At 35.2% G+C, this 22,321-nt stretch overlaps 1 protein-coding gene and 1 long non-coding RNA gene across 5 annotated transcripts; one reads left to right on the top strand and one right to left on the bottom strand.

Annotated features, from left to right (window-relative positions):
• The first annotated feature begins 2,993 nt into the window (after nucleotides 1-2,993).
• On the top strand, nucleotides 2,994-5,263 carry LOC137831151 (uncharacterized). Of its 2 annotated transcripts, XR_011084356.1 has the most exons (3): nucleotides 3,002-3,834; nucleotides 3,933-4,136; nucleotides 4,250-5,263. It is a non-coding gene; the product is annotated as an uncharacterized lncRNA (long non-coding RNA). The 2 variants fall into 2 exon arrangements; XR_011084355.1 differs by having other exon boundaries at nucleotides 2,994-3,834; nucleotides 3,933-5,263.
• Nucleotides 5,264-8,263: 3,000 nt separating this feature from the next.
• On the bottom strand, nucleotides 8,264-18,543 carry LOC137831152 (uncharacterized). 3 transcript variants are annotated; one of them, XM_068638711.1, is made up of 4 exons: nucleotides 18,183-18,543; nucleotides 16,859-17,996; nucleotides 9,223-11,539; nucleotides 8,264-9,129 (listed from the first exon to the last, which is right to left on the bottom strand). In XM_068638711.1, the coding sequence occupies exons 1-4, from the start codon at nucleotides 18,212-18,214 to the stop codon at nucleotides 8,948-8,950; spliced, it is 3,669 nt and encodes a 1,222-aa protein (XP_068494812.1). In that variant the 5' UTR covers nucleotides 18,215-18,543; the 3' UTR covers nucleotides 8,264-8,947. The 3 variants fall into 3 exon arrangements, with proteins under 3 accessions (XP_068494812.1, XP_068494813.1, XP_068494810.1); XM_068638712.1 differs by having other exon boundaries at nucleotides 8,264-9,379; nucleotides 9,512-11,539; nucleotides 18,183-18,542; XM_068638709.1 differs by having other exon boundaries at nucleotides 8,264-11,539; nucleotides 18,183-18,538.
• Between the last annotated feature and the right edge of the window lie 3,778 nt (nucleotides 18,544-22,321).

Consider the following 22,321-nt stretch of genomic DNA (forward strand, 5'->3'; position numbering starts at 1 on the left):
CTTCTAAATGGATCGATGCCATGAATGAAGAGATGAAGTCTATGAATGACAACGACGTTTGGGATCTCGTTGAATTGCCTAAAGGCTCGAAACCCATTAGCTGCAAATGGATATTTAAAACCAAGAGGGTTTCATCAAGTCATTACCACAAATGTTGTTGATGATTGTGTGTACCACAAGTTTAGTGGGAGTAAAAATATCTTTCTGGTGTTATATGTCGATGATATTCTACTTGCTAGTAGTGATGTAGGATTATTGCATGAAACCAAGAAATTTCTGACGAAGAATTTCGAAATGAAAGATCTTGGTAATGCATCTTTTGTATTAGGGATTCAAATACTTAGAGATCGCCCTCGAGGTATTCTTGGATTGTCACAAAAGACCTATATCGATAAAATTCTGAGTAGATTCGACATGAAAGATAGTAAGCCAAGAGATATACTTGTAGCCAAAGGAGACAAATTTAGTCTCAAACAATGCCCTAAAAATGATCTTGAAAGAAAAGAAATGCAGAAGATTCCTTATGCATCTGTTATAGGGAGTCTAATGTATGCACAAGTTTGTATTCGTCCCGATATAGCATTCATTGTGGGAGTATTGGGTAGATACTTAAGTAATCCGGGATTACAACATTGGACAACAGCCAAATGCGTGTTGCGTTATTTGAAGAAAACAGAAGACTACGTGCTCACTTATCGGAGGTCAGAGAATTTGGAGATCATTGGGTACTCTAACTCTGATTTTGCGGGATGTCAAGATAGCAAGCACTCCACATCTGGTTATGTCTACATATTAGCTGGAGGAGCCATATCGTGGAAGTCTGTAAAACAGACTCTTATAGCTTCTTCAACTATGGCAGCGGAGTTTGTAGCTTGTCATGAGGCATCCAACCACGGTCTGTGGCTTCAGAATTTTGTTACGAGATTACGAGTTGTAGACGGAATCGAAAGACCGCTAAAGATTTATTGTGACAACAACTTTGCAGTCCTTTATTCCAACAACAATAGAAGCTCAACGAAGTCAAAGTTTATTGACATTAAGTTTCTAGTTGTGAAAGAAAGAGTTCAAAATAGACAAATTTGTATAGAACATATAGGAACAAAATCTATGCTAGCTGATCCATTAACCAAGGGATTGATACCTAAGGTCTTTCATGAGCACACTGCACTTATGGGTGTTATTCAAGATGATACCTTGGTTTAGTGGGAGTGTTCTTGTTCTATGTTTTGTTTTGGATATTCTATTGCTTATTATGTTTCTGTAGAATAAAGTTGATGGTTTATATGTCTATGATTGAATTCACTATGTTCTTTATTAAATAATTTTAATTGTGTATAAAGATTTTGGAATGATCTCACTAAAGAATAAAGTAGCATCAGTTGGAAATTGCCATTACTTTGAGATAACACTTTACGAAATTTCCATTCTACTCATCCACATTAGATTTATGTCGTTTGGTATATTGATATGTGGTGATTGTCGTGGTCTTGTCACAAATTAATTGTGATAAATATCGCGGTAATTCCCTTATCTTTGTATTTGATGGACCAGATTGTTCATAAGGAAAATTAAAATAAATAGGATACAGATGAGCGCCTAAAGAATTGTGATATAATTGTGTTCAAGGTAATATATAACCCAAGTGAGAGATTGTAAGGAAATAACGGATTGATTTCCTATTAATGGGTTATAATATACAATTATATTTCCTATTTACCTTAATAATGTGGATATGGATTAAATGAGTAGATACCAATATTGCCTAATTAAGGGGATTATGGGAATCTTAATTAGCAATATAAATATAGGCTATTGGTTATGGTCCCCAACACACAAAACAAAAACACACCTTCTTCTCCCCATTAAGAAGAGAGACTAAGGTCCCATAGAGGAATTAGGTTATTTGGTTGAGGAAGACCACAAACCTCCTGTTTTTTATTACCGTAGAGATTCTGCAACAATCGACGATCATCGCTATGAATTCAGGTATTTTAATTCATATTTTTGTAAACTGGCATGAAAGATCATGACTATTTTTGGATTATTTTTGGATGACTATTTTTGGATTATAAAATTAGAAATTCTAGCTATTTTTGGATTATAGAATTAGAAATTCTAATAAGTAATAACCATTTCACTCTTCTCTTCTCCCTGCTTGATGAGCACCACAGATACCTTCACGAATTTCAACGTATGTAACACAAGCTTCAGATTCTCCCAAACATTTTAACAAAGTTCCATCAACACTTGTCTTGTACAAATGATCACTACATTATCTTTCTATCATTCATCATGATACGATTTTGTTAGGCTTTTGCTACTGCTATTCTAAAACTAGGGTTACCAAAAACTTCTCTGCCTTCTTTTCGTATTGCTTAGTCCCCTATAAGGGTAAAAAAGCCCCATGGGCCTTACAAAAACCTTTCAATAATAAAAACATAATAATAATAAAATGGCAGACATTTACTAAGAACACATGAGTCTATCCTATTATAAAGTCCTTCATCCAATTGGGCTGTCTTTTTGGTCTTGTGCTTGTGTATGGGCCCAGTCTAACATTACTATCCGCCCCACTAGACACTTTGTCCTCAAAGTTGGATCTTGGAATTAGTTGGGTCGTTGGACGGTTATTGGGCTGTTGTGGATTCTCGTGAGTTTGGATATGGGGTGGGGTGTATGCAATCTGGCACGGGGGTGCAGGAATTGGATGGGCCATTAAGGGTGAGTTGGGTTGGGTATTGGTTGTTGGGTCATTAGGGTTTGTAGGGAGTGGTGCTGGGGTTTTAGGGTTTGGAGGGGGTGGCGTCGTTTGAGGTGCTTCAGAATTAGGGTTTGTATTGCGTGGAGTGCTAGCGTTGGGCTCAAGGCGTGGGGAAGCTGCACCAGCAGTGAGTGGGACGCGCGACTCGAGGCTTGGGGAAGCTACACCATCAGTGAGTTGGACACGCGACACACTCTTGTTGGCTCCCTCAAGAAGCGCGTTCAGGCCATTAATGGGCGTGGGAAGGGTTTGTTGGTGCGCGTGGGGCTCGAGGCGTGGGGAAACCGCGTCATTAGTGAGTGGGACACGTGGCGCTCTGTTGTTGATTCTATCAGAACGCGTGTTGAGGTGATTATGAGGTGTGGAGATGGCTTGCTGGTGGGGCGCGTGAGCGTGAGGCTCGATGCCAGCTAAGTCGGTGTGATTTGTGAGTATAACACATGGCGTGTTGTCATTGGTTTCCTGGTACGGTGAGTTCAGAGCGTTCTGATTTGGGTTGGGAGATGAGTTAAGTGGTGTTGGAAGTGCCAAGTTCTTGGATTTGGTAGACAGACCCTGGTGTTCTCCCGCAGGTCCTTTGAAAGGTCTGAGCAGCGAAACGTGAAAAACTGGGTGGACTCGCGCCGACGGTGTGTGCCAAACTCATATGCGACGACATCGATGCTTTGTAGGACCTGGTATGGGCCTGAAAAACGCGGGCCAAGCTTTTGGTGTGTTCGCCGTTCTAATGAGTGTTGCCGGTAGGGTTGGAGTCGTACCCACACCCATTCTCCTGGTTCGAAACTACGGTCTGTGCGGTGGCAATTAGGTTGGTCACACATGCGCTGGCGTGTGCGACGCAAGTGCTCCCTGAGGTCGTGGAGGATGACGGTGTGTGCCGACAATGTCTCGTGGATGGAGGTTCTAGCGTTTGGGACGCTTAAGAAGTCAACTACTGTGGGTGGTTGTCGACCGTACAACGCATGGAACGGGGAGGTTCCAATAGTCGAATGGTACGTTGTATTATGCCAAAGTTCTGCCAAGTGAAGATATTTGTACCACTTGTTTGGTTGGTTTCCCACAAAACATCTCAGGTAGGCCTCTAAGCCGCGGTTCAGTACCTCTGTTTGACCGTCCGTTTGGGATGGTATGACGAGCTAAATTTTAACGTTGTTCCTTGTCCTTTGAACAGGTGCTGCTAGAAAGTGCTAACAAACAAGGGGTCGCGATCCGAGACGATGGTTTTTGGTAGTCCGTAGAGGCGACAAATTTCTACTGAGAAACGCTTGGCTAGTTGCTGGGCCGTGAAGTGTGTGGGCAGAGCGATGAAGTGCACATATTTTGTGAGTCTGTCGCATAATACCCAAATGACCGAGTGTCCGGATGAGACTGGAAGGTGAGTAATAAAATCCATTGATATGTCCTCCCATTCTTGTTTTGGAATTGGTAATGGTTGCAGTAAACCCTGAGTTTTGGTTGGCATATACTTATTTTTTTTTGCATGTGGAGCATTGTTGGACAAAACGATGGACGTCTCTGGTCCATTTCGGCCAATAGAATGAAGCGGCTATGCGCTTGAGAGTTGGTTTGATGCTGGAATGGCCACCATACCGGGAAGCATGGAACTCTGTCATAATGCGCTGGCGGAAATTAGATGATGCTGGCACGAATATCTGATGAAAAAAAAGTAAACCGTGGCTAGTGGAGAACAAGCTTGGCTGTTGTTGACTGCTTGTGCACGCATGGAGCACTCCCTGGCCTTCTGTGGTGGCAAAAAAATTTGGAGTTCTTGAATAAGCTGCGGGATTGGGGATGACACTGCAAGCAGTATGGTAGAGGAATCATGACCTTGCCTTGAAATAGCATCAACCACGGCATTTTCCTTCCCAGGTCAATAAATAATTTGAAAATCATATCCCTGCAATTTAGCAGTCCATTTCTGTTGTTCTGGGGTCTGAATGGTTTGGGAGAGGAGGGTGTTTAGGCTCTTTTGATCTGTTATGATTCTGAAATGTTGTCCTATGAGGTATTGACGCCATTTTTTTACTGACTCGGTTATGGCATACATCTCTCGAACATATACGGAGGAAGCTTGGAGCTTGGGATTCATCTTTTTGTTGAAAAAGGCTAGTGGTTGCCCGGATTGGCTGAGGACGACTCCTATGGCCACTGCGGAGGCATTTGTTTCGACCACAAAGGGCAGCTTAAAATCTGGAAGGTGCAGTGTAGGCATTGTCTTCATGTGTAATTTTAATTTTTCGAATGCTTGCTGCGCGAGCTCAGTCCATGTAAATTTGTGGTATTGTAATAAGTCAGTGAGAGGAGCGGCGAGAGTGGCGTAGTGCTTTATGAATTTCCTGTAAAATCCGGTGAGGTCGAGGAAACCCCGTAATTCCATGAGTGATCGTGGCTGAGGCCAGTCGTGTATGGCTTTGACTTTCTCTGGGTCTGGTTGGACTCCCTGTGCAGAAATAATGTGACCCAAGTAACTAACTTCCGCGGTTGCGAAACTGCACTTTGAAAGCTTGGCAAAAAATTGCTGAGTGTGTAGCACTTCCAATATAGTTTGTAGGTGAGCAATATGATCCTGCAAACTTGGACTATAAATCAAAATATCATAAAAAAAAACTAAGACAAACCGGTGGAGGTATGGTCTGAGAAGATCATTCATGGCTGCCTGAAAAGTAGAAGGAGCGTTAGTTAAACCAAATGGCATCACTAAGAATTCATAGTGGCCATCTATAGTGCGGAACGCTGTTTTGTGAGTGTCTTCTGGGAGAACCAGTATTTGGCGGTACCCTAAGTGTAGGTCTATTTTAGTAAAAACAGTAGCTGAGCCTAACTCATCGAGCAGTTCATCAATGGTGGGAATGGGGAAGTGTTCACGAATGGTGGCTGCATTTAAGGCTCCGTAATCCACACAGAAACGCCATGTTCCATCTTTTTTTTTTATTAAGAGCACTGGTGAAGAGAATGGGCTTGTACTAGGTTGAATAATGCCCTCTTGCAGCATTTCTGAGATCAGTGTTGTAATAACTTCCTTGTGGTGATGTGGGTAGCGGTACGATTTCACTTTGATTGGTGGGGTATGAGGTAATAGGGGAATATGGTGGTCATGTGGTCTCTGTGGAGGTAACCCTCTTGGTTTTTGAAAAATACCTTGGTACTCCTGAAGAAGGGATTTGATGGGTGAGGGTAGGTGAGATAACGGGGATGCGGGATTATCAATGGTAGTGGCTAAGGTTGTATGGGAGTGGTGTTGGGTGTCCACCGATAGAAGGTGTAAAGAGGCAATAGAGTTATTGGATAGATAGTGGCAAAATTGGTGATAAGTGGTAGCTAATGGGTTGGATGAGTGGGCGACTTGCAACGTAATATGTTGGTTGTTGTAGGTAAATTGTATGCTGGGGATTGAGAAATCTGCTTAGATGGACCCTAACATGCTCAACCATTCCACGCCCAAAACAACATCCGCACCTTCAATCGGAAGAAGGTAAAAGGGAATAGTGAAGGTAGAGTTTTGGAGAGATATGTCCACCAATGGTCAAATACCCTGGCACTTAATGAACGCCCCATTTCCAACCATTACCGAGAGGGGTGGGCTAGGGGATATGGCTAGGTTTAAGTGGTGGGCAATACGTGGTTGAAGAATGTTGTGGGAGCTTCCCGAGTCAATGAGGACGGTAACAGGGAGGTGATGAATTAGACCTGTGAATTTGAGGGTTTTTGGGGAAATAGTACCAGATAGGGCTTGAGGTGAAAGGTGGAAGTGAATAGTGTTGGTGTGGTCCTATGTGGGGGAAATCTCCTCGTTGGGTTCAGCTAGGAGTTCTGGGTCATCTAAAAGGAGCAAAAATCGAGAGGAAGTGCATTTATGGCCAGGGAAGAATTTTTCGTCACAGTTGTAGCATAACCCTAGGGCTCGTCTCTCTTGCATTTGTGAGGAGGATAAACGTTTGATGGGCATATGGGCTGGGGGTGGTGTGGGTGTGTTGTTTCTGTTAGTGAATAAGGGAGTGGGGTTAGGGTGGGGATAGGTAGGTGCTGGAAATCGAATTTGTTTAAGTTTAGAATCTCTGAGTTTGTCCTCAATAAGCTTAGCTAGACCTATGGCTTGGGCAATAGAATATGGGTTCAATATAGTAAGTTCTCTGCGGATTTCAACATTCAGACCAGAAATGAAACAATTAAGTATAGTTTCAGGAGTGAGACCCACCACACAATTGCATAAGCGTTCAAACCTGCCTTGGTATTCAGTGACCGACATAGTTTGCTGGAGTTTGAACAACTCCACTTGATGATTGATATAGGTGGAGGGGCCAAAACGAAGCTCCAAAGCCCTTGTGAAGGAGTGCCAATCTGTGAGTAGGTGGTTATTGTGCAGCCATTTAAACCATGAGAGAGCGTCTCCTTGCATATGAAATCCCACCATAGGAATGCGTTGGTCCAACGGTATTTGATAGAAGGAGAAATATTGGTCCGCTTGAAAAAGCCAATCCAGTGGATTTGTACCGTCAAAGAAGGATAGGTTGAGTGTGGGTGGTCGTATGGAAGGGGTGGTGGATGGTTGCTGGTTTGAGTGATTGGAATGAGGGCTACTTTGCTGGTTCATGTGTGGAATTTTAGTCTCCGTTGGAGTCAAGAGAGCAACCTGATCCAGGATGGACGTGAAGGTAGAGTGAAGGTGGTCATTTTGAGCCTCTAAGGTAGATTGTCTGCTAGTGTGTTCGGCCAGTTGGCTTTGGATGTTGGTGAGATTTATTTGGATGTTGGCTAAGGCCTTGTTCAGATCTGTTGATGGAGGTTGGGGAGCCATGATATGTTTGTGATTACCGTAAAGATTCTGCAACAATCGACGATCATCGCTATGAATTTAGGTATTTTAATTCATATTCTTAATAATTGACATAAAAGATCATGACTATTTTTAGATTATTTTTGGATGACTATTTTTTAATTATAAAATTAGAAATTCTTGCTATTTTTGGATGACTATTTTTGGATTATAGAATTAGAAATTCTAATAAGTAATAAGCATTTCACTCTTCTCTTCTCCCTGCTTGATGAGCACCACAGATACCTTCACGAATTTCAACGTATGTAACACAAGCTTCAGATTCTCCCAAACATTTTAACAAAGTTCCATCAACACTTGTCTTGTACAAATGATCACTACATTATCTTTCTATCATTCATCATGATACGATTTCGAATTGTTCTGGTAATTTCCCTTTATCAAATTTAGAAAAAAAAAGTTTGCATCCTAAAGCAATTTGGGCTAATTTAATTGCCTCCATATTCATAAATCTTTCCATATGTTCTATCTCATAATTATCAAAATATTTAAGCAAATTACTATTATAGACTTGTACTCTTTAATTGTTTGATTGCTAATTTTAAATTTCCTGTTATCATTATCATTAGATCTTTCGCACCTAATGCTACTAATTATTCTAAACATGTAAGCAAGACTTCATATTCTGCTTCATTATTCAAACAAAAAGATTGTATTTTGAATAGTAATTCAGTAGGAAGTTTTCTGATGAAATTATAACAATCCCATCCTTGAGATTCAAAAAAACAAAAAGTATAGCAATATTTGTATGTAATTACACTCTTCAGCTAAAAAAATCTGCAACTACCTGTTTTACTAATTTTAAAGCTCTGCAAACGGTAAAGAGTGTTTAGTCAAAAGCTATTGACTATTTCCCAGGATTGATAAGATGATAAGAGATCTATTTTCCACCTGTTTCAGCAATCTGGCAATATTATACGAGGACAATTCTGTTATGTTCACAGGTGTCCATAAACTATCAAGGCAAAAAGGTCACATCATAAAATGATGATTTACACTTCAAATATGTACATCTTTTTTGTCTTTCCTTGATGTTCTAGATCCCTACCACAGTCAGAAGTCGCAGCAATAGGAACGGCAGAATGGATCGGTGTTGAGTTTTCCTCATTCTGTGACGGTTTCAGAATATGCTTAGCACCAGGACCAAGTTTCACAGGACCTGATATTACCATCCCGGTGAGAAGAATCAAAGCCAAGATGGCTTCTAGGATTTAGATTCTGAGCTTCAATCAAAACACATTCACTTCTTGCACCCACTTAGAGTTTAAGTTCAACTTCTCTGCTGTTTTGCTGCAAATTTGTACTTGAAGTCTCTCGAGCCAGCCCAGTGATGGGGCTTAGTTTTTCTGCACTTATATGTGAAGTAACTTGTTAGGTTTTGCAGGATCAAAAGTATTAGCTGCGGGTCTCTTCCTGGCATTGGTGCATGGATGCTGGTCTTTGGCAATCATATCATCTAATATGACTCTGTCAGTGACCCTAAGTATGTTTCTACAATCATCTATGGCAGCAGGTGGTTTGGCAACGAGGGAAACTGAAGCATATGGAGAATAAGGATAAGAATTGGATGTTGGGGAAAGAGGGGCGTTCCTGGGACAGTGAGAAATCACAGAATTAGGATACAAACCATCTGAATGATTCACGAATGGGATAGTTGAATCATTTCTCCATGCATTTTGATGAAAACTTGTAGTAGTAGAGCTCCCAGACATCTTTTGATATGTTGAGCCTGATGACCATGCTGGAAAACTGCTATAGGACCTCTTGAGCGAAGATGATTTGGCCTGTTCTTCAACAATTGGGTGCAAGAAAGGAAATCCAAAAGCTGAATTCGTTACACGATGGTGCTTCTTCCAGTCATTCTGCTCACCATTGCTTAAAGTAGACAGATGGAAATTGTAAGGAGGAGATGGTACCTGAGAATGAAAGCAGAGTCCTGGTGTTTTAGCTCCAGAAACAAACTGCTCGGGCAAGTGTTCTGGTTGCCTACTAAATATTGCACAGGAAGTAGGTGCTTGGGAAATAGGATGCAAATTAGTACTAGAATTTATGCTGGTTCCATGGCTTGCATTCTGAGATATATGATCACTTTGCAGGTTAAGAAATTCAGAGTCACCTTTAATCAACAGGGTACTTTGTAATGCTCGATTGCTTTGAATTTTCACAGATTGTAACACATTCTCCGTTTGTCTCTGTAATTCGGAACCAGTAGCCCAATCAGGCATATAGCATCTTCCTAATAAAGAATTATCCATAGAGGTATCTACAGAATAATGCCTTCTTCTGGATTCCTCTTCAGCCCAAAGAACTCCTCCGAAAATTTGTTGCTTTTCTTTGCTGCTTCTACCGATCGGAACATCTTTTCCCATCAACCTCATTGTTGGTTGGCTGGAAATAGGTGAAACAAGAACCGGGCTTCCTCTCGGAGAAATCATTCCATATTCCTTATGATTTGGCACCTTGCCAAGTTGATTTTGTTCAATGAAAGGGTTTCTCATAAGGTTCAATTCTGAATCAAGTGGCTGGTCATGGACATTGGAACACCAATCAGAATTATGCGGGTAGATATCTGCTTTCCTCCTGCCATGTAACTCTCTAACACCTAACCAACTACCTGAATAATGCGGAAATGAATTTCCCCGATCCTGAGGAATCTTCTGGACAACATGCCTCTTACCAATCCTTAAATAGTCCTGGCTATTTTGATGGAAAACATTATTCACAGGTGTTCTTAAAGAACCTCTAAAAGTACATGATGTCTCTGGCTGGATCGTCCCAACTTTTCCACTTGAACCGAAGTTGATTAGCTCACCATGAGAATTGAGAGGCAAACCATAAGAGTTCTGCTCCATGCAGTAATTCCTTACGCTTCCTTTACCCCAGCCGGGCAAGAGAAACGAATTATCAATCATATCTGCAGAAAAGGTGCCTGACAACGATCGGCCACCCATAGCTTGGCCATTATTATCCTTGTTCCCATATGTGTGGAATGAAAATTCAGTTCTCTCATTTACTTCATTGAAGGAAGCAGAATAAGAGGGTGAAGGCTCCAAATATGTCCTTGTATTTGCATGTGTAGGCTGAAAAGTTGGACCTCCCAAATGATCAATGAATTTTCCAGCGTAACTAAAAGCTTCAGATTCACACGCTTGCGTATTTATGCCAGAAGCCTGCCCCCCTTGAAATGCTGAGAGAGATCTAGAAACGTTACCATGTGGAGAAACATGCATAGTGGTTGTGTTGCCATCAAACCGGTGTAAATTATTATCACAAATTGTCATGTGGGATAATGATTCAGAATTCTCAAATACGTTTTTTGATTTCTCTTGATTGGTACACGGCTTTAAAAAATTTTGCACGCAAACCTGTTCCAGGGTATTGGAAAACTGTTTACTTTCAACTCTAGGACTAACCTCCTTTCTCTTATCTGTGTTAATGGCAATGTTATCCTTTCTTCTTTCTTCCAAATTCGCAGTTCCTTCAACAGTTCCAGAGGACTGCTCCTTTCCAAATGAAGAGGCCAGCGTATCTGAAGATAAACTGAACACGGTTTCATCAAACGAGTTTCTCTTTTTCGGACTAAGTATCGCCGAATCCTCAGCAGAAAATCCCAAATGCTTATAAACTGATGGTGCTTGAACATCATAGTGGCTTTCCTCAGTACCATTTTGAATATTACTACTACCACTTGAAGTACTTCCAGAAATATGTTTGTGATTCTTAGGAATGGAACTAATGGGAGACGCTGCCTTTGGTTGCTTTACAACCAAGTCCCAGTTTTTAACCTTTTCCTTCCTTTCTACTGATAAAATATTTACACCCAATTTCTTTTCATGTGCAGAAGAAGCATCGATGTCATCAATTTTAACCTTTTTATTCCCGACAGTACCTAGCTTCCTTAAACTATAGACTGGATTTTGCATTTTGCGCTTACAAGCATCTCCCTGAGACATTCAAAATTTAACAACTTGATTAAGTCTAATAATGATAAATAATAACAATACTAACACACAAAAGTAACGTGAAAGCAAGTTAAGATTCCAACTCCAACATCCATTGCAATGAAGAGGGTTATTTCCTCTCATATTTCCAAGTTTAAATGTTTATATTTCATGCATACACAGACAGTGATAAATGCATATATTAATTATAAATATCCATACAATGCATGTGTCAGGGATACTTCCTAGTTTGAAGAAGTCTGATTCCTCTCATATTAATAACTTAAGAGTAAATAAAATAAAATGGTGTGCCTTACGAGAAAATTTATGGGAAGCTTCTTAAGGCATTTATTAGTGGTTTAAAGAAAAGTTACCCTTTCAATTAAAAATGTTTCAAAGTAAGACTTGTGTTTTTGGAAGGTGTAGTGCACAGTGTTCTTAAAATTCCCAAAATACGTGTGCTTTTTAGGTTTTTAAAAAGTTAATTTCAAAAAGACCTCTGTAATGAGTTGTTTTGTAAATTCATGTATTTAAGTTATTATATTTCTTTTACGTATGTTTATATACTTATACTTATATTTACATGTTTATGTTTAAGTTGTTTATAAATATATTTAATTGATTATGTTATTTATAGTAACATTTTGGGATGTTACATCAAGAATTTATAATATTTTGTGATTTAAAAAACATACAAAATATTTTTAATATTATTTCGTAAAATTAAAAATGATAATCACTCAAAGAAACCTGAAAGAAATAATTGTAAATAAAATTCTTTAAGCTTAAACACTCGAACCATTTTAAATTTTAAATTTATTGATACCAAAATAAACTTTTAAAATTAATCTGTTTGAAAATCTAATGCAATTTGCAAAGTTTGGGTCGAACTCCACTGTGGACCCTTTTAGAAGTAACAGGCAATATAATAATTTTTTTCAATATATTAGTTATGTTTACCATGAGTTATGTTATATATTAGAAACAAATGTATTTTTTATTTTTTTATGTTATATGTTTTTCAAAATTATTTATATTTTACTTTGTTTTAATTAAAAAATATAGAATTTTAAATAATTCATAATTTTATATATTAAATTTAAACTTAATTATTAAACATAATAAAAGTTATTATTTTCATGAATAAACTAATATTGTTTTTCTTTAAAAATTGTGTTAATTGACTAGGAAAAAATATTTAAACAACTTTAAAGTAGTATTACTAACTGTTAAATTTCTCCTACTCTCAGTCATAAATAGGGGGTGAGAAAGATGCAACGTTGACATGCACTAAATAACTCAATAATTACCTTTTGCTATGTTTCCAGTTTGCATAAATATTATAAACAAATGAGCAGTAATTAATAACCTCAAACATGCCATACTAATAATTATGAAGCAAATATACTACATGTAGTATAGCAGAACTTGATTAATTGATGACTTTAATTAGATGTAATTTTTTTGTCTTCCAAACCTATCATGTAGTATCAAATTATTTAATTAACTTGAAGATGTTAATAACAACTATATAAAATATCAGATCACTTTATACTGAGCATATCAAAATTCATCTCCTTATGAAATCTTAGATAATCTTCTTTTTGGATTCAATAAATTATATATGCATCGTGTGGAACATCTACATTATATGCATTAACCTAAGATATATTGGGGGTACGATATTAGAGACGGAAAATACGTCAATTTTATTAATAAATTATATAATTTTTAATGAAAAGATTAAAAATGATAAATTTGCATACATTTTAATTTTTAAAGTAAATAAATTTATGCTAATTTGTTGGTTTATTTTTAAGAATAATTAAGTTAGAGAATGTCGATTGAAAATTACTCTTCCAAAATATAACTCTCTAAACATACCTGTAATGGAAATGATATCTGTCTACATATCCTTGATAGTGATTTTAGTTAAAACTTTAAACAAGTATAAAGTCCAAGGAAAAGTTTGTCTAACATTCAATGAGTTCACACACAGTTAAAGAGTTCAATTTCCTAAGTAGTCCAATTTCCTAAGTAGTGGTCGTGAGTGTGTGATGTAATGATATTTTTTGAACAATATATATGACTACACAAATCATCGTGTAGGCAATTTTTCATTGATTGTGTAAAAATTAAACCCATAAATACAGAAATTGTGTATAAGTAAAAAATTGTGTTTAAAATAAACTGCATATGTAATCAGCGCAAAGGAAATTAGATATTATAATTTTAAACTGCATATTAATATTATCATTTTAACTAATAATATTAACTACGAATATCCTTAAAACTGCTTATTAATAAAGGAAATTTTTAAGAGCTTATTCAATTTATGATAATAACAATAATAATTATTATTAGAAAACATTAAAATTAAGCTTAAGTAATCCATAATAACTATGTAGTAAATTGAATCCTCACTTCAAAAATAAGATGATCTATGCACATAGTGTCTTGTTGTATGTATATATGGTAATTGTTTATGCCAAAGTAAATTAATACACAATTTTTTTTATAACAAATTAAAAGAAAGCTCAAGTTTCCTTAATTTTTTAACCAATACTCAAACTTGCTCAGTTAACAAGTATACTTTTATACATACATACATACATATATATATATATAAATTGCAAAAATAATATTCTACTAATTCTGTTCAAAAGTTTTAAAAAATAAAATGTATGCAAATTTAAAAAAAAAATATATTTTTAATTACCAACAAAAAACCTTAATATTTAATTAATCTTAAATGTTCTTTAAATTATGTTTATAAGTATCCATATATATATAAATAGTAGTACGACTAGTTACTAGTTATACATATTATATAGATTACAATTGGATTCAGTTGAATGCCTTCTGAGTTCTAACAACATATTTTTCTACTTTGATTTTTTTATGGTAAAATAACCAAATTGCCGTCACTGAATAATAGTATTTTTCTGTGGTAAAATATTCGCTTTGAGAAATCAAAAAAGGAAAAATTGCTTGACAGATAGTTTATGAAGTTCTTTAGTATACTAGCAAAAAATGGCACCTATAATTTTAGTACAAATAAGAAAGTCTTTTCAATTTCTTAAATTTTAGTACAAAATCAGTCTTATGAAATGATTTAGAAGAAAAGGTTATCAAATAATCTTTTAAAGTTTTATACGTTGAACATATTTATCCTTTAATTTAAAGGCTAAAATTAATAAAAACGATTATTTTCTATTTTTTACAACTCGTCTTATAATTTTATTCTTAATTTTTTTTATCTTTATATTACTAAATTACCAGTAAAGAACAGTTACTTTGTTTACTACGTTTTTAAAATAATAAATAAATAAACAGATAAAACAAGGAACAAAAAGGAGAAATTAATTGTACATAAAAAATTAATAAAAATATGTATTTATTAAAATAAAAATATTTAAAATTTAAAAACTAAAATAAGATATTTTTTATCATTTTTTTATTATTATAAAAAATTGAACACATTCATGACCACACTGTTTCTACTAGTGTTTATAACTTTTGTAGGTTTCAGTATCCAGATTTAGTTTTCATTCAATAAATAATTTGGATATTCAACTATACTATATTTACATTTTACTGTAATTATGCCAAAAAATAACAAATTTACGTGTAGCAAAAGTTCAGCCACACAGGATAAATAATTATTATCATAACCCTAATTTATATATATATATATATATATATATATATATATAGAAATCAATAATGAACGAATCCTTTAAAATAAGAAAAGAAGTACCTTCCTGATTGTAAAACTAGATTTATTAATGAGAAAAAAAATATATATAACTGAGCATCTATTTGAAGGTAAAAAAGTTTATTAGTAAGGGCAAATAAATGCATGCCCTTATTAATAATAAAGAACGTACTTTAAATTCTAAAGAGTTCTAAACATTCATAGAATGAATACTTATATATATATATATATATATATATATATATATATATATATATATATATGCACCTCTATACTTACAAGTTTTTATACTGTCCAGAATTCTCTGACTTGTGAAGTCTTGATACCATGTATAGTTTACTGTATTCTCATCTATAAAACTCATTTGATAGGTATAAAAAAAAGTATAATTAGAATGAGGATAAGAAGTTGGAAAGAAAAGGTGTAGCTAAAATTAGACTTGAAATTTGTAGATTTAAAGTTTCTGAGAGGCCAACCCAATCCTCCAACTTTGAATTTGAACTGCATTAATATGTTCATCTGGTTTTTGATTATCCAGTCTAGGGAAAAAGTTAGCACCGACCAAAAGATCACACACATTATATCGGCACCGTGCAATGTACTGATATATCAGATAGAATTACCATGTATTCAGTGGCTACATACTCTCCTCCTAGGTTTGGATCTGTTAGCCACTCATTAAATTACATACCCCACTTTTCATACTTTTTCAATTTGAAAAAAAATAGTGTAGATCAAATTTCTTTTTATAGGCTTGACAAGAATAATGTAACTGTTATATGAACTTCCTACAATATTTTTTATATCATAATTTCTTTTATATTTTTCTCTCCTTTTATCTCACTTAATGTAAGAAAACATCTTTGATAAACAACATAGTAGTTCAAAGGATAATAACTCCATATTACTAGAAACCAGCCTAAATTTTGAGACGCAGTGTCCTCTGACATGGCATAAGAAAACATCCCTATAAGAGACCCAACAAACGATCCTTCAAATTCTGAACCTTCACTCACAGATCCCACAACCCAAACCTTATCCAGCGGTCATCTGTATCCAACCTATGTCAGAAAAACTAGCCATCATCATAGAGGAGAATACACTTATCTAGTTCCCCCATGGCCCATTACTTAATTTTACCCCAAATTATTATCCAATAGTAGTTACTAGAAAGGAAAATAAAAACCCTCATCATTAGACTCAATTCTTCCACCTAGTAGTAGCTAGTAACCCATCTATAAAACCCCCCTTATCTTCAATATTCCTACCTCAACTTTCTCACAAGTGCCTAACTACTCTCTTCATCTAAATCAAAATTGTAAGGCTATCTATCAACTCAAAACCCACACTTTTTTGGCATGAGTTTGATGCAGAAAAAGCCACGGGTAGAGTTCGCCAACCTATTATCGCATGGCACGATCAACTACCCATACACGGAAACTACACTATTGTTAATATTTTATGCCTGAAAACCCACCAAATTATGCAACTAGCATGCATCCATACATGGAAGATTAACTTATATTTTATGCCATGAAAATCACACATAACATAACATGACATTGATTGACATATGTATAATAACGACATACATGGAAACATACCTTCTCTGCAGTGAAGAAGTTGTTCAGTTTCTTCTTTTTCTTCTTCCGTTTGTTTATCTTCTTACCCTCGCCGTTCAGAGACAAAACGCTATGTTTTTCCACCTTGTTTTTCTTCTTCATAATAACCTTCTTCACCTTTTTCTTTTTTCTTACGTTGTTGTTCGTACACTTCTTACTCTTCATTCTTACGCCGGAGAAACCGTATTTCACAAATTCTTCTCCGAACTTTTCGCCTTCATCGTCTTTCTCTCCCTCGGCAGCGAGTTCGCCGTCCCCGTAAGCGTCGATTGGCAGCGCCACAGTCAGAATATCAGCGATAGAGCGTTTCTTTGGCGCTTTCGGCTTCGGATTATCCAAACTCGATCTCCGGCCCCGTTCCTCCCTCATCGACGTCGCGAGACAACCGCTGATGTGCGCGTTAGCCGCAGTCACAGTTGCGGCGTTGAAAACCCTACAAACAGGACGCAGCATCTCCAATTTCTCCTCCTCCGGGGAATTCGCGTTTGCTCCGACGGATTTCACCGATTCAAAGGAAATTCCGTTGGATCTCAGCGCCTCCAGCCGCTCCGAGAGCCACCGGAGCTTCGTAACAGCACTCGAAACCTCGCCGGAGTCCAACGGCAAGATTTTCAACACCGTCTCGATCTCCGACTGCGTCTTCTCCTCTTCCACGCCCTCCTTCAGCTCGAAAATCTCCGCGATGGATCGCTTCTTCGGCGCCTTCAACTTCAACCGCCGCATCCGCTGCCGCTCCTCCCTCACCCTCCGCACAAGGCAACCGTCGATGTGCGCGTTCACCGCCGTCAGCGTCGCAGCGTTAAAATCTCCGCACACCGGACAAATCATCTCGATCTTCTCCTGTTCCTCCTCCACAGCACATCCACAGGTAACAAACTTATCCACTTTCTCCGATTCACTCTCGTCCGAATCTGCCTGGCTTAGACGATTCTCCCTTCCTCGGTCTCCACCATCTCCAGCGATGTTAGATCTCAGTCCCCCGAACTCATTTTCCCATCCACTCATCTTCGGAACCGTCATTGGCGGCAGCGAGGACTCCGCCTCCCAGCGGCTGACTCCATCGGCGGCAAATGGCCAGCATTTGAAAACGTCCACAGTCCTCATCTTTGAAGTGTAGTCCCTGCCACACCAAATCATAACAACCGCAGAAGAAAGAGACACAGTTAGTTACAGTCACAGTCATAACAGTGAAAACACACTAAACAAACAAAACTCAACAAATTAAAATCATAAAAATGTATTAATAAATATCCATATATATATATATATATATTATATATATATATATATATATATAAATGTGTGCCTTATGGAGAAGCCATGGAATGCAAGCGCCATGATTCTCTGTCACCAAGATGGTAAATGGAAAGAATATAGAGAGAAAGAGAGAGAGAGAGAGGAAAGTGATAGTATTATGTGATTTTTTTTCCCGCCCAAGAGAAGAGAAGAGAAGAGGATGATTTTGTGTTAGCTTTATGTATTTTAATTAATGGCTGAAAAGGACGTGAGAGAGAGGGAAGTGTGACCCCAACTCTCAAAAACCCACTCACCCTCCACACATCTATCATCAACCAACCAAACAACTTCCATACATTTTATTCTTTTCTTTTTATCATCATTTTCCCATATTAAAATGCATCTCTTTATTGCTTTATACACTCTATCAAAAGGTAAAGTCATCGTCTTTACTTCACTTCACTTCTTCAACTTTTTTTAATCTCTCATCATCTTTTAACTTTATAACTCCTATGTTTATCTTAATAAGTCAACTTAACTTATATAAGCTTAAGTTAAATTACAGTTGTTACTGTTTTTACAATCAACTTCTGTTTAAATTTCAACCATAAGATCGGTCCAACCGCATAAAACACAAATGGAGAGTTACTGCAATAATAATACAGGAGAGAATCCAAATTCAGTCACCTCCACCAGGTCAGATTTTTTCCAAAATAGTCTAAACCAAACCTTTCATTCATTTAAAAAATTAAACGCAATACCATGTCTTTATTTTAATATATTATTACTTTTTTAAAATTTAAAATAATTTTTTTTTGAAATAATTATTTTTAAAATATACTTAACTTTAAAAATGACAGGATTGTCTTTTCCAAAGAAAAAAAAAATAGTTGAAATACCTTATAGTTTATAAGCTAAAATGTTCATAAAATAAAAGTTATTTATTAAACATATACATCACATTTACTTATAAACTAGTAAAATAAGCTACTATATATAAAAAACACTTATTATTAGATAACAACATAAAAAATACATAAATAAGATTATAAAAATTATGAATTATATCTCAACAATTCTAGGATAATTTGTCATACTTGATTTTTTTTAGAGGATTCCTATTAAATATTCTTTATTAGAAACAAATATTTGACTTATTAGAAATATATTGAAAAAGTAATTTTCATCTATCTTATGTTAGGGTGGTTTCTTGCACCTAAATGCACAAATATCTTTTTATTTCTCATTATTTAATGTTTTAATATACGTGATTCATATCTCGATGAAGGTAAAACGTCTTCTATTTTACAACTAGTGTCCGTGCTTAATACTTAAACCCTTAGGTCACACTACCATCCTAAACAAATCTCGTACATCTACAATAGGTCACAATACCATCCAAGGTATCCAATAGAAGTACAATACAAATATTCACATTCAATTTACAATATTGTATTTTGTTGTTTGAAAAATCATATTGACAAGAGTAAATTTAAATGGTACATGCAATGATAACTCATAACTTAAGTCTTATTTGAGCGATAATTCATCACTCAAGTCATATACATCTAATCTCAATAAACATTATATGTTTATTATGCTTTGAATATCAATATTATCAATTTATACTACACTTTAACTCTCTCTAACACTTATATATTCAAGAATGATTCTCCTTTTAAAACTCCATAGTAATATTCTAAATCTCCAACAATTCTAAACAAAGTGTATATAATCTACATGCAATTCAACCAACAATAAAATTTGTCCATTTATTATGTCTTTTTAACCAAACTGAACAATGGTTCTTTTATAGATAGATAAAAGTTCAATTATCATCTTTACAATCAACACTTAATCAAACCAACATTTTCAAATTTTCAATCTCACTAAAAAAAAAAGAAATTAAACATAATAGTTGGAGAATGAAGACTTATGCCTATCTTAATGAATTATCATCGAACTCTTCAACAATATAATTTGTTATTAGAGATATATAACTTAACAACTCAAATTTTTATAGAAAATATAGGAAAAAATACTTCTAGAAAGATAAATTTTCTATTGAAATAAAGAATGTGTTATAACCTATTGATAGACTTTTTGTCTTCTTTATTCATTAATAGTTATATTTTTAAAAATTCAATTCTTACACATCAGATGAATAATTTTTAAATAATAATACTGTTAGAAAAATCTCTCAAAATAAATATTTTATGTATTTTTTATAATAATGATAAGGTAGTCACAATTCTTATATACATCATGATGTGTACAAATAAAAAATATTTATTAAATAAGAAAAAAAAATGCATTTACCTCCTATAAGATTTTATTAAATAACACTATTTAATAAATAACATTCACTTCTTGATATTGTTTTAATTAAATAAAACTTACTATCTTTTTTTTTTAATTTTTGCTTATTAAATTTTTTTTAATTTTTTATACTACAAATTTGATTTTTTTATTTTCATATTTATTATTTAAATTTAGTCAATATAATCACTAGTGCAAAAAAGTTCTTAGACAATAGTTTTTAAAGTTCTTAGACAGTGGTTTTACAATCGTAGTTTATCAGCATGTAGTCTATACTTTTGACTTATAAACGACGATTCAAAATTGTAGTCTATAAGGGACTCCTAAACGATAATTTTTTGACCAACTGTTGAATATAACTTACAGCAAATAAGGTCAAAGTATACCTAGAGAAAGGTATAAACGACAGTTGTAGACAGAACCGTCATTTATAGTGATATTTTTTTTAGTTCAAATTATTTTTTATGTTTTCTCCTCTTAAAGTAACCTATTCATTTAAAAATCCAACCAGATAAAGATTCAGACAAATACACATTTTGTCAAACAATGAAATTATATATGATAAATCAATTACAAGCACCAATATATATTTCTATCTATCTAATTCTTATACATTAGAAAACATGGTATATTACTTAAACCTATAAACTATTCATTAACCATTTTAGAGTTATAGAATTTAATGAAGTATGTGGCCCAAATATTTCTCACATAGTCCATTGCTTCCGAATGTAGTGGTTAAGCATTTGTAAAATTAGTGTTAATGTACATATACTTTTATTATCAAGAATAATTTAAATATTATTACATGCTCCCAATCTCGTTGAATGCCTACCTTTATAATGGTAGTCATCCATTGCACGTAGTAGCCACATTTATAACCTCCTAGTTGTTTATTAAACTATAATTCAATCTAAATTAAAATTGAATATTGATATTTTGACAAACAATAAAGAGAGGAAGACAGAAAATTACAAACCTTTAGGTTCAACCATGTCAGCTTTTGATATTTGCATTGGGTCAACCTCTGAATATGTTATACCCACATCATGCCTTGATTAATAGAAAAAACCTTGTCAGTAGATGTTTAAGTATTATATGCAGGTAAGTTCATCTAATTACACTTCAACTATTTGCTTGAGATGTATGGTTGACTTCTTATGCAGTGAACAGATCCACACAATAATGTTATCAATTGCGGATAACACAAGTAACTTCCAATGACCCAAGCATCATCCATGAAAAAAGTTCATAAATATTTAAAAGATGAAATAGTAATAGTTGACAACTTATAATTTAACTTACTAATTAATATAAGGGGAAAAATATATTTGTTTTGCCTCTCCAATGAAAGTGTTGGTGATGTATGTTTGGATTTCAATTTTCTACGCTATAGTTGGGTTAATGAAATAGGGATTCAAGAATCCACAGACATCTTGATTCCTATCATTAATAAAAACTCCAGACAAATACCTACAAGTATGCGAGTTGAGTTAATCCAATCTTGATCCATATGTATGTTCTGTAATGGTCATTGAGGTGTTCACTAATGCGTGTGACTGACTCTTAAATGATTTTATGAGCAGTTACTTAGAAATATTAATTCAACAATTAAAATAGAAGAATAAAACACGTGCACTTATGTGCATTTATATGTAGTTACAAAAAACACAATATCCAACACTCCTCCTTGATTTTTTGAACTGTAAATTCCAATCTTCTGTCTTAAAAACTCAAACTTGTTGTCTAGAAGTGACTTGGTAAACAAATCTGTAATTTTTTTTTCATCCTTGCTTTGCTTAACCTCCATTTAACACCTTTGGATTTGACATAAAGTGCAGATTCTAAAAGACTTTTGTCAAAGCCTAAATTGATAAGATAATCATCAAT

Source organism: Phaseolus vulgaris, chromosome 6, assembly GCF_000499845.2.
Source record: "Phaseolus vulgaris cultivar G19833 chromosome 6, P. vulgaris v2.0, whole genome shotgun sequence".
Taxonomy (NCBI): Eukaryota; Viridiplantae; Streptophyta; class Magnoliopsida; order Fabales; family Fabaceae; genus Phaseolus; species Phaseolus vulgaris.